This window comes from Stegodyphus dumicola, chromosome 6, assembly GCF_044657685.1.
Source record: "Stegodyphus dumicola isolate Sdum_Otavi_A_Nest chromosome 6, ASM4465768v1".
NCBI lineage: Eukaryota > Metazoa > Arthropoda > Arachnida > Araneae > Eresidae > Stegodyphus > Stegodyphus dumicola.
The window spans coordinates 21988359-22009112 of NC_140773.1; the positions used below are offsets into that span (position 1 = coordinate 21988359).

Genomic DNA, 20754 nt, shown 5'->3' on the forward strand with positions numbered 1-20754 from the left:
ACCGTCTGAAGAAATAAACTGATTCAAATTGCAAATGAAATGGGAGCACAAGGTAATGCCCTTATATGGATTTCTGACTTCCTCAGAAATAGAGAAATCAAAGTAAGGTTTAATAGAGTCAACTCAAAAAATCAAAAAGACCTAGGGTAGACCTGTTCTTAGTCCCTTGCTGCTTCTTATGTATGTTAACAACATTCGAAAGAGATATAAAAGTACGGTGCTATGCTGATGATATTGCCATATGGCACAATGATGCAACTAAATCAATTTGAGAAATCCTAAATGGTATATAGAAATGAGCGAAATACCTTAAACTGAAAATTACCCCACAGAAATCATCTTGCAGCGTTTTTTCCCATTGGTAGGAAAAATAGACATCTCTTCTCACCAAATTTATCGCTAAACAAACATTTGCAAAGATAGAAAACCCAGTCTATTCAGGACTAGTTATGGACGCAGAGTTACGTTTTACTGAACATGTCAAGAAATGTATAAATAAGTCACTCTGAAGCCTGAAAATTAGACTTCTATGTGGCACCGATTGGGGACCAAATACCAAGACTTTAAAAACTATCTACACCGCTCTTACCAGGCCCATCATAGAGTATGTAACATCAGTATGGTCATACGCTTCAGAATCTACATTAGGAAAGCTCAATAACATACAAGCAGGAGCAAAAAATTATTACCGGAGCAGTCTCATCCACAAATAATCTGAAATCACAGCAAGAATGTGGCCCGGAGACCTTAGAAAACAGAAAAGAATTTAATGTTAGCAAATTCACCAAGAAGATCAGAAGTTGTAACGAATATCACATGAGCAAAAAAAAAACCTTTCAGTTGCGGAGCGGAAACGCAAGGCTTAAAAGGTCTTCCACCTTGCAGTACGATCAAGAGATGAGAGAGCAAACGACCTGTAACATTACAAGCATACCATTCTACAGAAGCCAAATTATTACCGGAGCAGTCTCATCCACAAATAATCTGAAATCACAGCAAGAATGTGGCCCGGAGACCTTAGAAAACAGAAAAGAATTTAATGTTTGCAAATTCACCAAGAAGATCAGAAGTTGTAACGAATATCACATGAGCAAAAAAAAAAAACCTTTCAGTTGCGGAGCGGAAACGCAAGGCTTAAAAGGTCTTCCACCTTGCAGTACGATCAAGAGATGAGAGAGCAAACGACCTGGAACATTACAAGCATACCATTCTACAGAAGGCAAATTATTACCGGAGCAGTCTCATCCACAAATAATCTGAAATCACAGCAGGAATGTGGCCCGGAGACCTTAGAAAACAGAAAAGAATTTAATGTTTGCAAATTCACCAAGAAGATCAGAAGTTGTAACGAATATCACATGAGCAAAAAAAAAACCTTTCAGTTGCGGAGCGGAAACGCAAGGCTTAAAAGGTCTTCCACCTTGCAGTACGATCAAGAGATGAGAGAACAAACGACCTGTAACATTACAAGCATACCATTCTACAGAAGCCAAATTATTACCGGAGCAGTCTCATCCACAAATAATCTGAAATCACAGCAAGAATGTGGCCCGGAGACCTTAGAAAACAGAAAAGAATTTAATGTTTGCAAATTCACCAAGAAGATCAGAAGTTGTAACGAATATCACATGAGCAAAAAAAAAAAACCTTTCAGTTGCGGAGCGGAAACGCAAGGCTTAAAAGGTCTTCCACCTTGCAGTACGATCAAGAGATGAGAGAGCAAACGACCTGTAACATTACAAGCATACCATTCTACAGAAGCCAAATTATTACCGGAGCAGTCTCATCCACAAATAATCTGAAATCACAGCAAGAATGTGGCCCGGAGACCTTAGAAAACAGAAAAGAATTTAATGTTTGCAAATTCACCAAGAAGATCAGAAGTTGTAACGAATATCACATGAGCAAAAAAAAAAAACCTTTCAGTTGCGGAGCGGAAACGCAAGGCTTAAAAGGTCTTCCACCTTGCAGTACGATCAAGAGATGAGAGAGCAAACGACCTGGAACATTACAAGTATACCATTCTACAGAAGCCAAATTATTACCGGAGCAGTCTCATCCACAAATAATCTGAAATCACAGCAAGAATGTGGCCCGGAGACCTTAGAAAACAGAAAAGAATTTAATGTTAGCAAATTCACCAAGAAGATCAGAAGTTGTAACGAATATCACATGAGCAAAAAAAAAACCTTTCAGTTGCGGAGCGGAAACGCAAGGCTTAAAAGGTCTTCCACCTTGCAGTACGATCAAGAGATGAGAGAGCAAACGACCTGTAACATTACAAGCATACCATTCTACAGAAGCCAAATTATTACCGGAGCAGTCTCATCCACAAATAATCTGAAATCACAGCAAGAATGTGGCCCGGAGACCTTAGAAAACAGAAAAGAATTTAATGTTTGCAAATTCACCAAGAAGATCAGAAGTTGTAACGAATATCACATGAGCAAAAAAAAAACCTTTCAGTTGCGGAGCGGAAACGCAAGGCTTAAAAGGTCTTCCACCTTGCAGTACGATCAAGAGATGAGAGAACAAACGACCTGTAACATTACAAGCATACCATTCTACAGAAGCCAAATTATTACCGGAGCAGTCTCATCCACAAATAATCTGAAATCACAGCAAGAATGTGGCCCGGAGACCTTAGAAAACAGAAAAGAATTTAATGTTTGCAAATTCACCAAGAAGATCAGAAGTTGTAACGAATATCACATGAGCAAAAAAAAAAACCTTTCAGTTGCGGAGCGGAAACGCAAGGCTTAAAAGGTCTTCCACCTTGCAGTACGATCAAGAGATGAGAGAGCAAACGACCTGTAACATTACAAGCATACCATTCTACAGAAGCCAAATTATTACCGGAGCAGTCTCATCCACAAATAATCTGAAATCACAGCAAGAATGTGGCCCGGAGACCTTAGAAAACAGAAAAGAATTTAATGTTTGCAAATTCACCAAGAAGATCAGAAGTTGTAACGAATATCACATGAGCAAAAAAAAAAACCTTTCTGTTGCGGAGCGGAAACGCAAGGCTTAAAAGGTCTTCCACCTTGCAGTACGATCAAGAGATGAGAGAGCAAACGACCTGGAACATTACAAGTATACCATTCTACAGAAGCCAAATTATTACCGGAGCAGTCTCATCCACAAATAATCTGAAATCACAGCAAGAATGTGGCCCGGAGACCTTAGAAAACAGAAAAGAATTTAATGTTAGCAAATTCACCAAGAAGATCAGAAGTTGTAACGAATATCACATGAGCAAAAAAAAAACCTTTCAGTTGCGGAGCGGAAACGCAAGGCTTAAAAGGTCTTCCACCTTGCAGTACGATCAAGAGATGAGAGAGCAAACGACCTGTAACATTACAAGCATACCATTCTACAGAAGCCAAATTATTACCGGAGCAGTCTCATCCACAAATAATCTGAAATCACAGCAAGAATGTGGCCCGGAGACCTTAGAAAACAGAAAAGAATTTAATGTTTGCAAATTCACCAAGAAGATCAGAAGTTGTAACGAATATCACATGAGCAAAAAAAAAACCTTTCAGTTGCGGAGCGGAAACGCAAGGCTTAAAAGGTCTTCCACCTTGCAGTACGATCAAGAGATGAGAGAGCAAACGACCTGGAACATTACAAGCATACCATTCTACAGAAGCCATCTTTAATCATCTTTGCTATCTCAAAGTACTACAATTGCTATTAATCGTCTTGAACAATGCTCCAAAAAAGAACCAGCTATCAACATATAAGCCAAAGGAATCGGGACCACAGAATTGTACTCAGAGAATGACTGTGTTTACGTCTTCACAGATGGATCTTCAGATCAACCTCTAATTAACGGTGGAGTTGGAATAAACTTTATTTTCCAGAAGGCAGCATTAAACAACATAAAATAAGAGCAGGAAAAATTGCTTCAAATTACACCTGTGAGCTTCTTTCCATACAAGAGTAAACATCTATATCAAGCTCAAAAACTCCGAGAAGGACAAAGGAATAATAATCTTCAGTGACTCCAGGCTGCCCTTCAGGCAATTCAAGACAGATCCATGAAATACATAATGCTCTGGCCCACATCGATCAACTAAATAATCATTGTATGGATCATCAATGGATATCAGCTCACGTCGGCATAGACGGCAATGAGGCTGCAGACGCCCTGGCCAAAAGAAGCGAGACAACTAAATGAAGAATCGCATCATCCTTGCCTCACTGAATGATGAATTCTGTTGCTAAGTTAAAACTAAAAAATCTGACCATCAGGCAGAAATTTCAGCTATGCGAACTCAACGCCAACCAGAATTATTTCAAAAATCTTGGGAACACTTAAAACTAACCATTTTACAGGGATGAAAATCTTACCAGAAAAAACAAGAACCTACCCTGTCTGCAGAAACTGTCCTGGAATCGAACTTGGACCAGAACCCATCTTCTTCTGCCCCGCCATCTTGGCTGCAATGAAGCAAATTAGTGATTGCCCTCCCCCAGGAAAAACCTCTATAAAGGAAATTCCCTAGAAATAGCTAAGGCGGTCTGAACCGCCCATAGTACTATCTAACTGACTTCATGGAAACGACAGCAAACAAACAAGAACTCTAAATTAGAAATAAAAAAGATGTAGTTTAGACTTAAAGCTTTAAGCAAATTTATTCATTAGCATTCACAGCCTTGTAGTCATGGCTCAGTCACGGCAGCCTGAAGGCCTAAGCGTAGTGGTTGGTACTTACGTATTATCGCAACCACCTTGTTAGAAATCGCCAAAGCTTTAGAATACGCCAAACTCTAGTAATCATGCACATAACAATTATTAAGGCAACCAGTCGCATGACAAATATTCGGTTTCCAATGTCGTCGTTTTCGTATGCGTTCTTTCGTATTCCAAGTTCCAGCGGCTTTTATAGAAGAACTGTGATTACTTTTTTATCTTAAACTCGGTTTTAAAATTTGTGTTTGTAAGATTTTTTTATACTAGAAGAAAGAAATTTCTGCAGGAATACATTATTTTGCCTTAAAATCTTTAAAGGAACAATGCTTCGAATTCTTTGTCAGAGCGATCGCTACGAAATTTCCACGACAACAAAAACAAAAGACCATTTGTAACTAGTTTTATTGATTATCTTTTGCAATAAATACACAGTTTAAACGTAGAAAAGGTATATATGCAATATATAATATTTTACAATAAAAGTAAATCCTCTTTTTATTCCGTAAAATCCACCAAACTGCGCCAAGGTAGTTGCGATAATACCTAAGTACCCGATGGTTTCTTTTCCTTCGTGCTCGTAGGCAATATTCAGGCTTGCATGCCGATTTAAGTATCACTTATCTTCGTAATCAGCATTTCAACGCTTCCACGTGGCAGTGTTCCTAAATCAAGACTTCTCTGAAATTTGCTTTTATTACGTGTGTGTGTATGGATGGAGAGAGAGAAAGATACACGTTGAGTTCTGTAAATCGCAATAAAAAAGGCAGGTGTACAACTAGGGGCAGAACCATATACAAAATTTCAACGTTCTACGGCTAATGATTTTTTCCTCTCAGTTATGCAAGATACATATAAACGTACATGCGTACGTACGTACAGACGTCATGAAAAAAAATCCCTTTTCAATGCACTTTAAATCCATTTTACAGTCCGTTTTGGGGGAAAAAGTCCTTTATTCTATCAGTACGCACAGTACACGAAACAAAATAGTTCAAATGGATTCAGGTACTGTCAGAATGAATATTTCTGTTGCAATTCAATACCAGGAATCTTTCTCCGAATGCAGTACTTCCTTTACTTTATACAAAGAAGTAAAAGTATCAGTGCATGGGTCTTCATCTTCTATCTACGTCACATCACATCACTAAACAATTTATTATTACATGCATAATTGCAACCTTGATTAAGATTTAAAATAAAATAACATGTGTTAAAATCTTTATTTATTGTTCCAGATTATTTATTCTTTCTTAGCGTTAAATGAAGAGAATGGTGAAAAGAAATATTTTAACAGTCCGCTGATAATATTTTCACATAAACAGCTACGGAAGAAAACAAAGCAGACGTGAAATATTCGACACGGCTTCTGACCTGTACAGCTTGGGAACAAACAGTGCTCAGAAAACCCTCGATTAATCATTCTGTTAAAAGGCTGGCTCTGATCCAAATTCATTCTAAGTTTTAAAATGCAGTTCTTAGCCTTAGTACAGAACTGCGGATGTATGCCTGTACATTCGTAATGAATCATTTAAAGAAAATTAAACATGAGCAAGACTTCGAAGGAAGAAATGATAAATGAATTCGGAAAGGGGGGGGGAATTGCTTGTTTAAGGCTAAAATTTAATATCAGATATCACGATAGTGAATGTATTTACATGCGAGGAATCTAAATTTATGCAGGATGTTAAAAAACGCGTCTGTGTCGTTTAGTAATTGCATTATTTATTTGATGGGATTCTTTTTCTACCTCTTATTCATGACGCCATTTTAAAATTTAAGCCAGCGTTTTAAATATGTAAGGAATTACGGTATTTCTGTCGTCCTGCTTAAGTGCAGAACGACAGAAATACACTTTAAATCATAACTACACTTAATCTGTTTTTGGATTTTACAGGTGCGAAAGAAAGTCGGCAAAAAGAAGACGTGAGGAAAAGCACTATACGAATGCAAAATGTCCAGGTATTCAATGTATTTTTTTATCTTCCTATTAAAAAAAGGCTCGACTTCACATAAATGTATGAAAACTGAAGTCCTCTTTCCAAAAAACTGGCACAGAGCACCAGTGCTTGTATATATATAATAAGAATTTTTTTATTAAAAAGATTATCCTATCTAGGAAACATTTTTAAGGTTATATATATAAACAGATTTAAGTGAGATATAAATTGCAAACATTTTTTATATACCTTATCGATAATGAGCACAAAATTTGTAAGCAACCTGTATATGATTAAATCATAGACATCTGTAGGAGCTTCAAAACCTTATTTTTTTTAGCCTCTTTCAGTCTTTCAGCTTTTCTAAGACAGGCCCACTTCTACAATTTAAACGATTTTTAGTGACGTTTAATAGTTATAGTTTGTGAGATGGGTGATAAAGTTTGGATTTTAATAAACGGCCATTTGAAGAGTATACTGCGGCCACAAAAATTCAAACAAAATTTTTAAATTACCACAAAAGAAGTCCGAAATCACCTTCAAATTATACTTTAGTAAAGGCTAAACACTTTGACTGATGACTCAAATCACGAGCAGATACACGTCGTCAGTTAAAGTTTCATTAGGCGCATAAGATTTCGTTATCATATCGAATTAAGTGCCAGAAGTACGTAGGGCTAACAACTCTTTCCTATTAATAATCGCTTTGCTTATGTATGGTTGAAAAAGCAGAAAGAATTGAACAAAAAGTGGGATCGCTAGAATCATCTCAAGAAAACCGCTCACTTCCTAGACTGATTTTTTTTCAATTCTACTTTTGAGATTCCCTAAAAAAGACCTTTCTACATAGAACAGATGGTAACCGTTCCATCGCTGAAGTGTATCAGTACTTTTTAACGATTTATCGCTCACAAACAGAGAGCTTGATGAATGTGCTCGGAACTGGCGTGGATCAAGAGCGGTGTGCAAAGATGGGGGGGGGGGGAGCAGAAAGAATTGAACAAAAAGTGGAATCGCTAGAATCATCTCAAGCAAACCGCTCACATCCTAGACTGATTTTTTTTCAACTGTACTTTTGAGATTCCCTAAAAAAGACCTTTCTACATAGAACAGATGGTAACCGTTCCATCGCTGAAGTGTATCAGTATTTTTTAACGATTCATCGCTCACAAACAGAGAGCTTGATGAATACGCTCGGAACTGGCGTGGATCAAGAGCGGTGTGCAAAGATGGGGGGGGGGGGGAAGCAGAAAGAATTGAACGAAAAGTGGAATCGCTAGAATCATCTCAAGCAAACCGCTCACTTCCTAGACTGATTTCTTTCAACTGTACTTTTGAGATTCCCTAAAAATGACCTTTCTGTGCATAGAACAACAATAAAATTCGAGAATAAAAAAAATGTTAAACGTTAAAAAATAACGAAAACTAAATTTTGTTAAAGATTACATTATTTTACAACTATAATTGATATTTTGTTGCTACTGTAAAACACAGAGTAAAAATAAATTTTTAGATTGGAGGCAGAACCCAAAGAACAGGAAATTGTCTGCTGACAATGCCGGCATTTTCCCATTTCTTTTTTTTTTTTTTTTTTTTCTTCTTTTTAATCTAATTTGACAAAATGATACCAAATATCGGTCGAGGTTTCTATTCGGTAGGGTCCACGCTTTGTTCTACAACCTTGGAAAATACATTAGATGGAAAAAATTATGTTTATAAATATATACTAATTCAAAAGAAGAGAAATTCACAGCTCTTGATTACAAGACGTTAGTAAAATATTTTATTAAAATAAATAAATAAATAAAAATATAATTTATTATTTTACATAAATATAACACTAATATTGTATAAAAAAGGTAATACCTAATAATACACTACATAGTTATACTATGGCACAGTATTCAAAGAATCAAAATGCAACTCAAAAGGAACAGCTCCGAGGAAGCGAAAAAAGCAAATAATCAAGACTCTGCAGAAGCCAGATCCGCGGCCAGAGTAGGACAAAACTGTGTGTATAGTACGAAGAAAGAGACGACTCCGAAGGACCCAGATCTGCGACTAGCCTGAAGCGCCGACAGGTAGGAATCCGAGGAACCAGTTTCTATAATCTATGTACTTTAAGCAGATCCTCGCACTGCCAGATGGGAGAAAAAAAAGCTCCATCCATTTGCAAACAGGGTTGGTCAGTTTTGTTAAGATGGGTCGATTTATTTTTTAAATAATAGATGGAACAGAAGAAACCAAAAGCACAGATATATACGTACATGACACACATACACAGATAAAAAATCTGATATGTCACCACATGACTTCCTTGCACGGAATATTAAATTATACGCATTTTTTCTTGAATTTCATTTAAACTTATTGAATTGAATTAAATCTACTTCGCCGACAGCGCATAAACCACAATAGAATAAATGCATTCTTTAAAATTCACTCTATTTGTTTACCATAGAGACACTCTGGCGCTATTTTCACTTAACAATATTATATTTCGCTTATATTATAACTCAGAATGCACAAAATTTATATCATTTGAAGAATTATCTAATTGTTGCCACATGTTCTCTTCAAATACTTTAATAAAGCTAGAACGATGTATAAAAGAAATTAAACAAGCAAAACAAAAAAGAAACAGTTTTTCACAGACGATTGAGTATTTCTCATTCAATTAATTCTGTTCTCAGTTCCTGAGAAGGCAAAAATACATAAAAACTCAACATATCTGTATTAAAAATTACGAAGTAAATCTTAAACACTTATTTCCTCGAAAAAATTCCAGAAAGGATTAAGCATGATTTAATTCGCAAATAATAAATGAAGGCGTTATCTTTGTTGTTGCGAAGCTAAGTTTCTCTAGATTGGCAACAAATCCACTAGTCTGCTGTTTCAAATTTAACAAGCAATGGCAGCCATAAAAAAATTATTAGGCTTAGCGGCACTTAAACAACTTTAAAATTGTTGATAATTCTAAAAATATTGCATACAGATTTACTAAAGGCATAAAAACCTTAACCGGAAGATAAGAGCAACATAATTCAATCATTTTTAAAGCAAAAAATGTACAATTTACAAACATATAAGAGCAAAGAAACTGAGATCACTGAGCCGGGTAACAGAGTGGATATATCTATATATATATATATATATTTCCTAAACAGTATTGATTAATTGATTAAATTATCTCCTAAGTTTAATTAAAGTAGAATTATTTTAATAGTGTGCATCCATACTGGTAAGTTATATTTTGAAAGATGTTTTGAAGTAATTTGAAAGCAAAATGTTAATAATGTTTTAACGGGGACTGGAGTTAAATCATCACGAAGAATAATATTTCAATTGTAAAAGGAAAAATTAAAACATGTAATCATTCTCATTGATCGGAAATTAGTTGACTTTTCAAGGGGAACAAACCAACTCCCGTTCAATGAACAATAATTGATAAAAATACGTAAATACGAAAGTGTTTCGTCTTTACTCGAGTCATAAGTTAAAGCCAAACCGGCAATTCTAGTCAGGCCAAATGTTTCCGCGAATAGTAGGAATTATGAACCAATGCTGATACTCAAAGAACTTATTCTTATGAAGCATTTTAGTCAATTCGATTTGGAGTAAAAATCAATTACTGTAGAGAAATCCTATAAAACTCGAGTAACCGTCCCCGACACTTTCATGTTTATGCATTTGAGTACTATATTATTTGTAGAAATTAAACATTGGTTGATAAATTGAAAGGGAATTTTTGAGAATTTTGATAAGGATCAAAATTTCGCGTTGTAAATCTATTGTATCTGTGCACATAGTTTTAATTCGTTGTATTTGATTAATTATAGTATTGTTAATTACTTTTTTGGATATGTTGGAGTTCCAATTTATTAATTTGTTAGTATTGAAATTGAAGTTTCTTGTTTTGTCAAAAAGTAAAATTTTTTTGTAGTTAATGATTTGAAGATCTAGAAAGTCTATGCCATTTGGTGAATTATTAGTTTTATTAAGTGTAAGACAATTCGGATAAATCTCGGAGTGTTCAATTTTACCAAAATTATTAATTGTAATAAGGTCATCAATATAACTGTAGGTGTGTTTGTAGTAATTTAACTCTTGTGGTTGTAGATTTTTTTGGAAGTTAAATTCTTTGACAAATAAAAAGATATTACAGATCGAGGTGCTGGAATGTAAGCCCATTGGCAATCCTCTGACTTGTTTAAAAAGTTGATTTTGAAACTTGATGTAGGCGGCTGATTGCAACTAAAATACGAGGTGCACATCTCCATGTTATAGCAGTCCTATATACAAAATTTCAAAGTTCTGAGCCTACTCGTTTTTGAGTTATGCGAGATACGTACGTACATACGTTCGCGCAGACGCCACGAAAAATTCCCTTCAGAATTCATTTTAAAACAGTTTTATAATTTTTTTGGAGGAAACGAGTCTTTTATTCCGTCCTTACGTACAGATATCAGGCAAAAACATCGTTAAATTGCATTCGATAGCGGTCAAAATGGATATTTTCGTTGAAATATGCCGCCTGAAACTTTTCGCAATTACAATACTTCCTTTTTATTTGGTACAAGAAAGTAAAAATAGGGCAGAGACGTTCGGTAAAGGAAAGAATGCTAGTGTTTACATTAAGAGCAACGTTTCCCAACAACAGCTCTGTAATAAAAGTCAGGGCATCATAAATGATCTTTTTCCAGGTATGTCCACTGCAAAGCAGCAGATAATTTCAGTACAGAAAAATTCAAGAATACGTTCTCTTTATTTTGCACTTTTTACTGATTACATGCGGGATTTGAAAGCAGAATTGCTTGGCTTAACTTTACAAGGGCACCGAAGGCTAATTCTGTACCCAATTTACATTTTCCATCGCTATCATGTGAAAGTAATTTTCAAAAGGGAGTAAATTATATATGTTGTACTTCCCTCGCCCCCCCCCAAAAAGAAACTGAAGGCAATATAGAAAGGTACATTTCCAACAGTTCTCGTGATTCATCCAACTCTGTGCTCAAAAGGGTTAGACAAAGGTATGTCAAGTTCGAGCAGTAAAGAAACGGGCTTTGCAAAACTTGGCTTTACTTTTTTCAAAAAGCAAAAACTTGCAAGATCCAGATAAGATAGACTGTACAAATCAGTATACATCCAATGACACATATGAATTAGCTCGACATGAGAAAATTTCAGAAAAAGGAAATAAGAGTCAACTATGTCGTATTTTCAACTAAAAATGAAGGGAAAAAATATATTGAATTAGTTGCTTCTTGTAAAAAATTACGTAACTTTTAGAAAATGAGGAAGAAAATAACAAACAAGTAGGAGCATAATTCGGTTTAAAAATTTTAGGAATAATTTTTACAGATAATCAAATACGTTTACTCATGCCAAATAAAAACAAAGCTGATGTGTACACCACATGACTTCCTCGTACGGAATATTAAATTATACGCATTTTTTCCTGCATTTTATTTAAACTTATTTTCTCGAATTTCATTAGAGATATTTCTCATACAATTAATGCAGTTCTCACTTCGCGGCAAAGTAAAAATACATAAAAACCCAAAATATTTTCATTAAAAATTGAAAAGTATAAAAAAACATAAAACACCAAATACAGTTAAAACAATTAAAAACTTATTTTTACAATTAAAATTACAGCTTCTACGCAGAAACAAGCAATTCGGCCAGCAGGCAGATTTTTAGGTGCACAAAACTAAAAGTTTCTTTTTGGTCCCACCCGGCAAAAAGACACTAAAGGTGCAGGAAGAATGAATTCACTATTCTGCTAAGTTTCAAATGTAAACAAAAGTGAAAATATCTGTTATGGGAAAAAAATAGGCTTAGCCGCAGTTAAACAACTTTTAAGTTGTTGATAATTCTACAAATATTCCATGCAGATTAACTAAAGGCGTAAAAACCTTAACTGGAAGATAAGAACAACATTATTCAATCATTTTTAAAGCAAAAAATGCATAATATTCCAACATATAAGTATAAAAAATTGAGGTAATTGCGCAGAGTAACATAGTGGCATATATATATATATATATATATGTAGTAGGGGAGTTGAAGATGCTAAATAACAGTTCCAACTTTGTTTTCCACACCACAGAACATTTAATAAAGATAATCAGAAAAGGTACAAATTAGATTAAATACAAGTGCCGTTTGATACAAAGAGGATTATGTATAGCTTTTACCAGTCTTATCACATAACCGATTAGTGCCTACTCGCATTTGCTGATGTATTAAACAGTACAGTCCAATTTACCACCTTCGCGTGGAAAACTACAGTTCCTTATTCTACACCTTCACGTGCAGCTCACCACCTTCGCATGGGATAGTAGAAGAGTCTCTCTGTCTATGTCATACTCATCTTTCACCTCGCTGCTGGCGCATCGGTGAGGCCCTCTGGTAGTTGTGTCGCACTTACGGATACTACAGTTCGGCCTTCCTGACACTTTTTCGTCCTCGAAAACACGGATCAGCAACACTGGAACATCAAGACAGCACCTGAAAATAAATTTAAAAAAAAACAAAAGAAAAGGGAAAAAAAACAAAAAGAAAAGTGCGGAAGAACCACACATGGTTTTATATAGTAGAAGCCCACGGCTTCATGAGATCAGCTGCTGTAGTGGTACATCCAGGACCTTCATGGTGTCCCACTTTTTCCACCTGGTAACGATCTTTGCCTTTCCTCGCTGTTACACGATATGGACCGAAGAACTTTGGCCTTAACTTTAGACCACCTCCATATTGCGTTCTTTGTATGGCAACTAAGTCGTTCACATTGTATACTTGTGCCTCTTTCCTCTTTTTGTTGTATGTTTTTCTATTCTCTTCCTGAATTTTTAGAATGTTTTTTCTTGCTTCTTCTCTCATATCTTCTCGATCTTTCATCATAGTATTTCTTTCTTCTTCTTCAAGAATTTCCATAATCTTTAAGTCCTCTCGATTTCTCATTTTAACACCAGTGAGAAGCTCAAATGGAGAACTCTTTGTGCTTCTGCTCTTAGTGCTGTTTAAGATCCTTTGTACATCGCCAACATATTTGTACCACTTGGTTGGATCATCTATGGATAATTTAGATAGGACTGGAATCAGAGTGAGATGAATTCTTTCCACTTGTCCATTTCCTCTAGGAACGCCTGTAGTTGTAAATATGTACTGGATCTTCTCTTGATAACAGTAATCTTCAAAGTCTTTAGAGGTAAACGCCGTACCTTTGTCACTTATAATTCTCAAAGGATTACCGAAAGTTAATTGTTGCAGTTTCAGCTTCTGCAATGCCTCTTGAGCTGATGTAGACTTTACTAGATAGAGCCATACGAACTTTGTGAATACATCAACCACGGTTAAGATGTGATTGTAGTTCTTATTTGTCGAAGGTAATGGTCCTATAAAATCGATATGAAAAGTGCTCAAAGGGATACTATCTTTTGGTATGGGATTGAGCAATCCTTCGCTCTTACCTCGTTTTCTGTCGCACAAAATACATTCTACACAATTTGAAATAACTTGCTCAATTCGTTTTCTAAGGTTAGGAATATAAAAGTCGTTTTTTAGCAGATCTTCTGTTTTAGACACTGCAAAATGTTACTTGTTATGGATACTACGTATGATTTCTAGCTCTAATGCTTCGGGTACCACAAGTAACTCATGACCTCTGTCAAACTTGTATAATATTCCATTTTTCACTAGAAAATCTTTCTTTAGTCCTTGCTCGACTAAGGATTTTAGCAACTGGAGACGCTCATCACTTCTTTGCGCAGCTGCAATTTTGGCTGTAATTTCTCCCTGAGAACAAGTAACCACCATGACCGCGTTTCTACTTAAGGAATCCACATGCTTCATTTGTTGCCCAGATCTGTGAACAATTTCGTAGTCAAATTCTTCTAGAAGTAACGCCCATCTCGCCACTTTAGGAGTTAGATCTTTCTTAAACATGGTCTTCTGGAAAGCATCGCAATCCGTAACTATCCTGACCTTAGATCCTAAAAGGTAATTCCTGAATTTCTTTAAAGCTTCTACTATAGCTAAAACTTCAAGCTCATAACTAGATAGCTTCTCTTGTTGGAGACTCGTTTTTTTACTCATGAAGTAAATGGGGTGTAACTGTCCATCATCTGACTTTTGTAGCAATACAGCGCCGAAACCATGACTGCTTGCGTCTGTATGCAATTCTAATGGTGCTCCTTGTTTAAAAATATGAAGAACCGGACTTGTGGATAAAAGTTCTTTCAATTTATTAAATGCATCTTTTTGTTCAGGCCCAAATTTGAATTCTGCTCCGTTACGAAGAAGATCACTTAATAGTTTCGCTATTTTTGAATAATTGGCAATAAATTTCCTAAAATACCCAGTAAGGCTGAAGAAACTTTGAATCTGCTTAAGGTTTTTGGGTTCCGGGAAATTTTGAACAGCCCTGGTTTTTTCAGTAGAGGGGCGAATTGTACCATCCTCAATAACATACCCGAGAAATTCTATTTTTCTTTTCAAAAATTGGCATTTCTTAAAATTAATCTCCAAACCATATTCTTTGGCTACTTCTAAAACGCGTTTCAACTTTTCTAAACCTTCTTTCCTAACCGTTTGGGACAATTTCTAGCAAAATGAAATAATTCCCCTTTACTCCCACAAACATAGCAAATACTTTCTGGTTTACTACTGCCCTGATTTACAAACTTCCCTGAATCCTTGAAATTGCTCTGAGCTTTTCTAAGATTGTTTTTGGAAAAATTAAGCTTTTTATTTTCTGGAGTTTCGATTCGTGTGTTATTGGTATCAACTAAAGATTTACCCCTGGATGAATAAAATAAATCACATTCTCTTCCCAATTGATTAGGTGGGAACCAACTTTGACCCTCCCGAACACTAATATGTTCCTTTGTTTTAGAATCAAGAGTTTCATACAACTTATCAGATACAATAAGATCACACAATTTCTTAAAGTCATCTACCTCTCTTAACTTGCAATAATAATTGAAAGTTGCACTGAGTCGAGACGCGAACTGAACATGTGATTCAGATGAATGTCTCTGCGCATTTTTAAAATTGTTCAAACACTCACGCGGTGTTGGCTGAAATTCTTTCAAGATTAGAGTTTTTAATTTATCATAATCCGCGATTTCTTGTTCAGAAACATACGTTAGAACATTATTACATTTATCACCTAATATATTAACCAACACTTCTGATTTTAACTCCACTGGTACACTTTTAGTAGTAAAAGCTTTCTTAAGTGACTGAAAAAACAAATGCATAGCTTCCGGTTTCTGTGGTACAGCTATAGTTAGTGTTTTGACGCTTTTAATAATATCTTCAACACTAGTCTGCGCGTTTCTTCTATCACTCGATAATGATTGTGATTTTAAACTTTCTAATTCAATCTGCTTCTCAATTTGAGCTAATTTAAGACGTTCGATCTCTAACAAATAGTGTTCATTACTTGTTTTAGGCGTCCGATCCTCTGCGATCGACTTGACGACGCCACGAACAAATTCAACGTTCGTTTTGAAAACATCAGAATTTTCGATAATTCTTCTAATTTCAGCTTTTTTAGCATTTTCTGGAACAGTCTGTCCAATTTGTTCCGCAATTACTATTAAATCACTTTTCTTTAAATTATTTAGGAAACTCATTTTAAAAACGAAACAAAAGTATCACTATCTTCATGAAAGAAATAAAGCAAAGTTTTCACAGTACCTTCTCTGAAGTATCCAAATATCCAAATATCTCGGACAGGGCCCCCAGATTTTCTGTAGTAGGGGAGTTGAAGATGCTAAATAACAGTTCCAACTTTGTTTTCCACACCACAGAACATTTAATAAAGATAATCAGAAAAGGTACAAATTAGATTAAATACAAGTGCCGTTTGATACAAAGAGGATTATGTATAGCTTTTACCAGTCTTATCACATAACCGATTAGTGCCTACTCGCATTTGCTGATGTATTAAACAGTACAGTCCAATTTACCACCTTCGCGTGGAAAACTACAGTTCCTTATTCTACACCTTCACGTGCAGCTCACCACCTTCGCATGGGATAGCAGAAGAGTCTCTCTGTCTATGTCATACTCATCTTTCACCTCGCTGCTGGCGCATCGGTGAGGCCCTCTGGTGGTTGTGTCGCACTTACGGATACTACATATATATACTTTTTGGTGCGGCCGATTGCAACAAGAAAGGAAGGTGCAGAACTAAATGTTATGCCAGTCCTATATACAAAATTTCAACGTTCTGAGGCTACTGGTTTTTGAGTTAATACATACATTTTTGAGTTATATGAGATACATACCTATGCGTACATACAGACGTCCCCTAAAACGAATCTCTTTTGAATCCATTTTAAATCAGTTTTATAAGGGGAAAAAGAATCCTTTATTCTGTCCTTACGTACAGATGTCACTCAAAAACATCGTTAAATCGTATTCGATAGCAGTTCAAATGGATATTTTCGTTGAAATATGGTACCCGGAATTGAGGAATACGGCACAAAACCGAGGAACTTGTAAGGATTATGTTAATTTTATTAACAGTTAAAATTTTGAGTTAAATTTCCTTTCCTATCGCTTCTTAATTTCAACTTACCTCTTCCGGCCAGAACGTAGTTTTAGAATCATGTCTGAATACTAATGAGGAAGAGCAGTATTTAACCGCGAAGTTCTACTGTCTTAGGGAGAGAGATACCAGATATTCTGGCTAGCACACGTCTGTCTTTTTAGGCTACTCTCTCGTAAGCTATTATTACGCTCGGCCGTACTTTAGGTCCTTGATAGCTTAGCCGTTATTTAGCGCTAAGAAGCTAACTCTGTTAGAATCTTGATAGCTTTGGCTATATCTTTTTAGTTAAGATTAGTTTAGTTTATTTCTTAGTTTCTTAAGTTTAAGCCCGAGTATCGGCTTTTAAACTTTAGTTGGAAATAATAAAAGGTTATTTCACCCTTCTCACCTGTTGTTTTCTACCTCACGAACTCAAGCGATCATTCGCTTACTAGGTCTTAAGATTCTTCGCATCCAACTGTAACTTAGAAGTACACAGTGGAGAATCCTACAAACTAATAGATTCGTTCTTTGACAAAACTTTTCGTGATAATGTAAGCTCGTATTTTCCGTAGATTGTGTTACTTAAAATAAATCATTCATTAATAAATTTACTTACGTGGATCCTTGATTTGATTTGCGTCGATACGGTCGGGGGTGGAGACATAGTATCACAGAACTTTAAACTCTTGACAAACGTGACCTTCGACACCGGCACGAGAACAGTTTCACACATGCACAAAACTGGATCTGCTGCTTTGACGCAGATTCTTTAAAACCATTTAATTTGGCTTTCAAAATTTTTATCTTACTTGATGAACCCCTCTTTTGAAGTAAATATTAATTACATAGATGATGTGAAGGTAAAGGTCTAGTGCCTAAGTACTTCATAAATGATTCCTTCCTTGATTATCCTTGATAATTATGACACCGATTCGACAGCTATTTCGCGCATGCGCAAAAACAAATAGCCCCTGTAAAGTAAACTTGGAGTATATTTTTCCTTCTGCAATCTGACGGAGCAGAAACTTTGGCAAAGCTTTCGTTCTTAACATATATGTTCCTGACTGAACTAAAAATAGAAAGACAATCGCCAACAAACTTTGTAGAATAAAACCATCTCCTTTGCCATTCATCATCTGTGGCTCTGACGTCATCTGTCTTGGAAAATCTAACTCAGTAACAATGATTTGAGTTCTTTGATAGCCCTTTGTTATGATCTCATGAGGTTCACTGTAACTTTTTATTCAATAGCCCCAAATAACCCACTGTGATTTACTATACTTTCTTCAAGCACTTTTTCACTTATCGCACTTTTTCAGTGTTGGACAAACCATGTGACATGAACTCATGAGGTTGCCTGTAGTTCTTTGTTCACTAGCCCCAAATAACCTACTATGTATACCTTTTTTAGTGTTGGACAAACAATGTGACATACTTTCGTCACTGATTCATTCAGATCCAGACAAATAGGAAGAAGTGCCATAGTTTTGTCGACTGAGACGATCCCTGAATTTGCCGTCCAGGGTCTCTTCTAAATGTTGTTGCCGTCTGGCGTGATCCCTGAATTTACCGCTCTTCCTGACATGAAAATAATTCAAAATAATATATAGAGAATTAAATTCAAATGTACGTTTATTTTTGAAGGAAAACTTTGAGTTTCAACATTTCAAAATAATATTATTTTGCTTGCTTTGTGTACATGAAACCATCATGGACATTGTAAAGGTCTGCTTGATTGCTCCAACTGCTACTATGTAGACAGTACGAAAAGGTGTTCTTAAATGCAAAATGTACATTTGTAGCTCTAAAAAAGCCTTTTTACTGATTTTTTATTTAGAAATCTGTTCTGACTATAGCAACACTTACAGGAAATTGTGAGGAAAGTTCGCAATAGTGTTGCAATATTTGTAACTTTTCCACGTTTCTGTAGAATGAAAGGAACTTCTCTCTAAATGAGGGGTTCTTCCTTATTTTTAAGTCACATGATCATAATTTAGTTTATATTCGTAATTTTCAATAAAGTTTTCGCGGAATAAAAAAGGTTTAAGAAATTTTGATTGATTGTCTTGGTGATTTGTTTGAATACTTCATCGATAGTAAGAACTAATTTTCTTTTAATTTTTTTTTTTCATATGGCAATTTAGAATCTCATTATTCTTCACCTGCATCACACTAACCCCTATAAATAAATGCCTCCCCCAAAAATGTACCGCCAGCGACGGACTACCCCTCTCCTCTATCTACGATACTGCTTTTTTCTACCCTTGTAATACTATTTGTAGTTATCATTAACTTGTAAAACATAGAATAAGTCGAAGGAGCTCTGCTAGAGAAGTTCACTTTGAAAAGTGCTTCGTGAGCCGAAAATGAGTGAGCTGATGATGAATCAATCTGGTAATTCAAATTCAAAGCTATGATAAATACCAGATGTCTAAACGAAAATGAAAGAATTCTTTTAGAGCTGTTTTGCGTGCACAAAGAATACCAAGTATGCATATTTAATTAGTGTTGATGCGGAATGTTTCTTTTCTCAGTACATGTTTTTTTTTAAAAAAAAAACAAAGAGAGACTTACATCTAAATTCTTACATTATTGGAATGCTAAATGTAACTAAACTAAACTCATTTCATTTTCGGAATTAAACAAGACAAAATATGATATTTCAAAGATTATTTTTTGCCTAATTTTAAACTGTAAGTTGTTATAAAAAGATTCTTTTTCCCCTCCACCGTAGAATGTTTCATATATTTTAAATCGCAACCAAATGGCCTTTTTAATGACCTATAATGGGCCATGAATGACCGGGCAGATCGGGTTTAGTTACATGAACGTTTTCATGGTATTTCATATGCATATTATAAATGCGAGACAGTTTCCCATAAGGAGTCCTCCTCGAAGGTTTCTCTGCCTTTAGACAGCTAGCTCTCGTATGCTTAGCCATATTAACACAAACAAACGAACTTTCGAACTTTGTTTCTTCTGATTATGAACTTCTTTCCACTTGAAAATTCAAATATATATATATATATATATAACTTTTGTTGCCCTAATATATTTTCTTCATTTCAAAATTTTGTTGCTCTAATTTTATAGATTTTAAAAACTAACTCTTCACTTCCTTACTTTTATTTTATCAATTTTTTTTACTTTTTGGATTATTTATGTTTTATATGGTTGGATACCAGATGTCAAGAGAAAATGAAGAAATTCTTTTAGAGCTGTTTTGGACTCGGTCCGTTTAAATTGAAAATTATTATTATATTTTTAAGCATTTTTGCTTGTTTAAGATTTTGATTCTATAATTTTTTTAAATGTTTAAAATCGCCTGTGGGATTTCAAAATTTACAAACATTTTTGTTTTTGCTTGTGCTGGATTGTTTGCATTTGCAAGTTTTGTTTTCGGATTCAGTCTGCAGATAATAATATTTTTTACGCTTTTTCTTAAAATTTGTTTATGTTTTTGATGCTATTATTTTACACTGGTTTGCATCATTTACTTCGGGTTGTAGAGGTTGAACTGATAAGGACGCAAATTACTTTGATTATTTTTTCTAAGATTATTTTCAGTA

The 20754-nt window shown here is 35.2% G+C and overlaps 1 protein-coding gene across 2 annotated transcripts in view; it reads left to right on the forward strand.

Annotated features, from left to right (window-relative positions):
- Positions 1-20754, forward strand: part of LOC118205227 (syntaxin-1A-like) — an 83454-nt gene that overhangs the window by 23135 nt on the left and 39565 nt on the right. For both annotated transcript variants that reach the window (XR_015041449.1, XM_085817884.1), the window contains exon 4: positions 6597-6661. Coding sequence is in view for 1 of the 2 variants with exons in the window: in XM_085817884.1 (XP_085674010.1) it covers positions 6597-6661 (65 nt within the window). In the remaining variant the exon portion in view is untranslated. The remainder of the gene's footprint in view (positions 1-6596; positions 6662-20754) is intronic.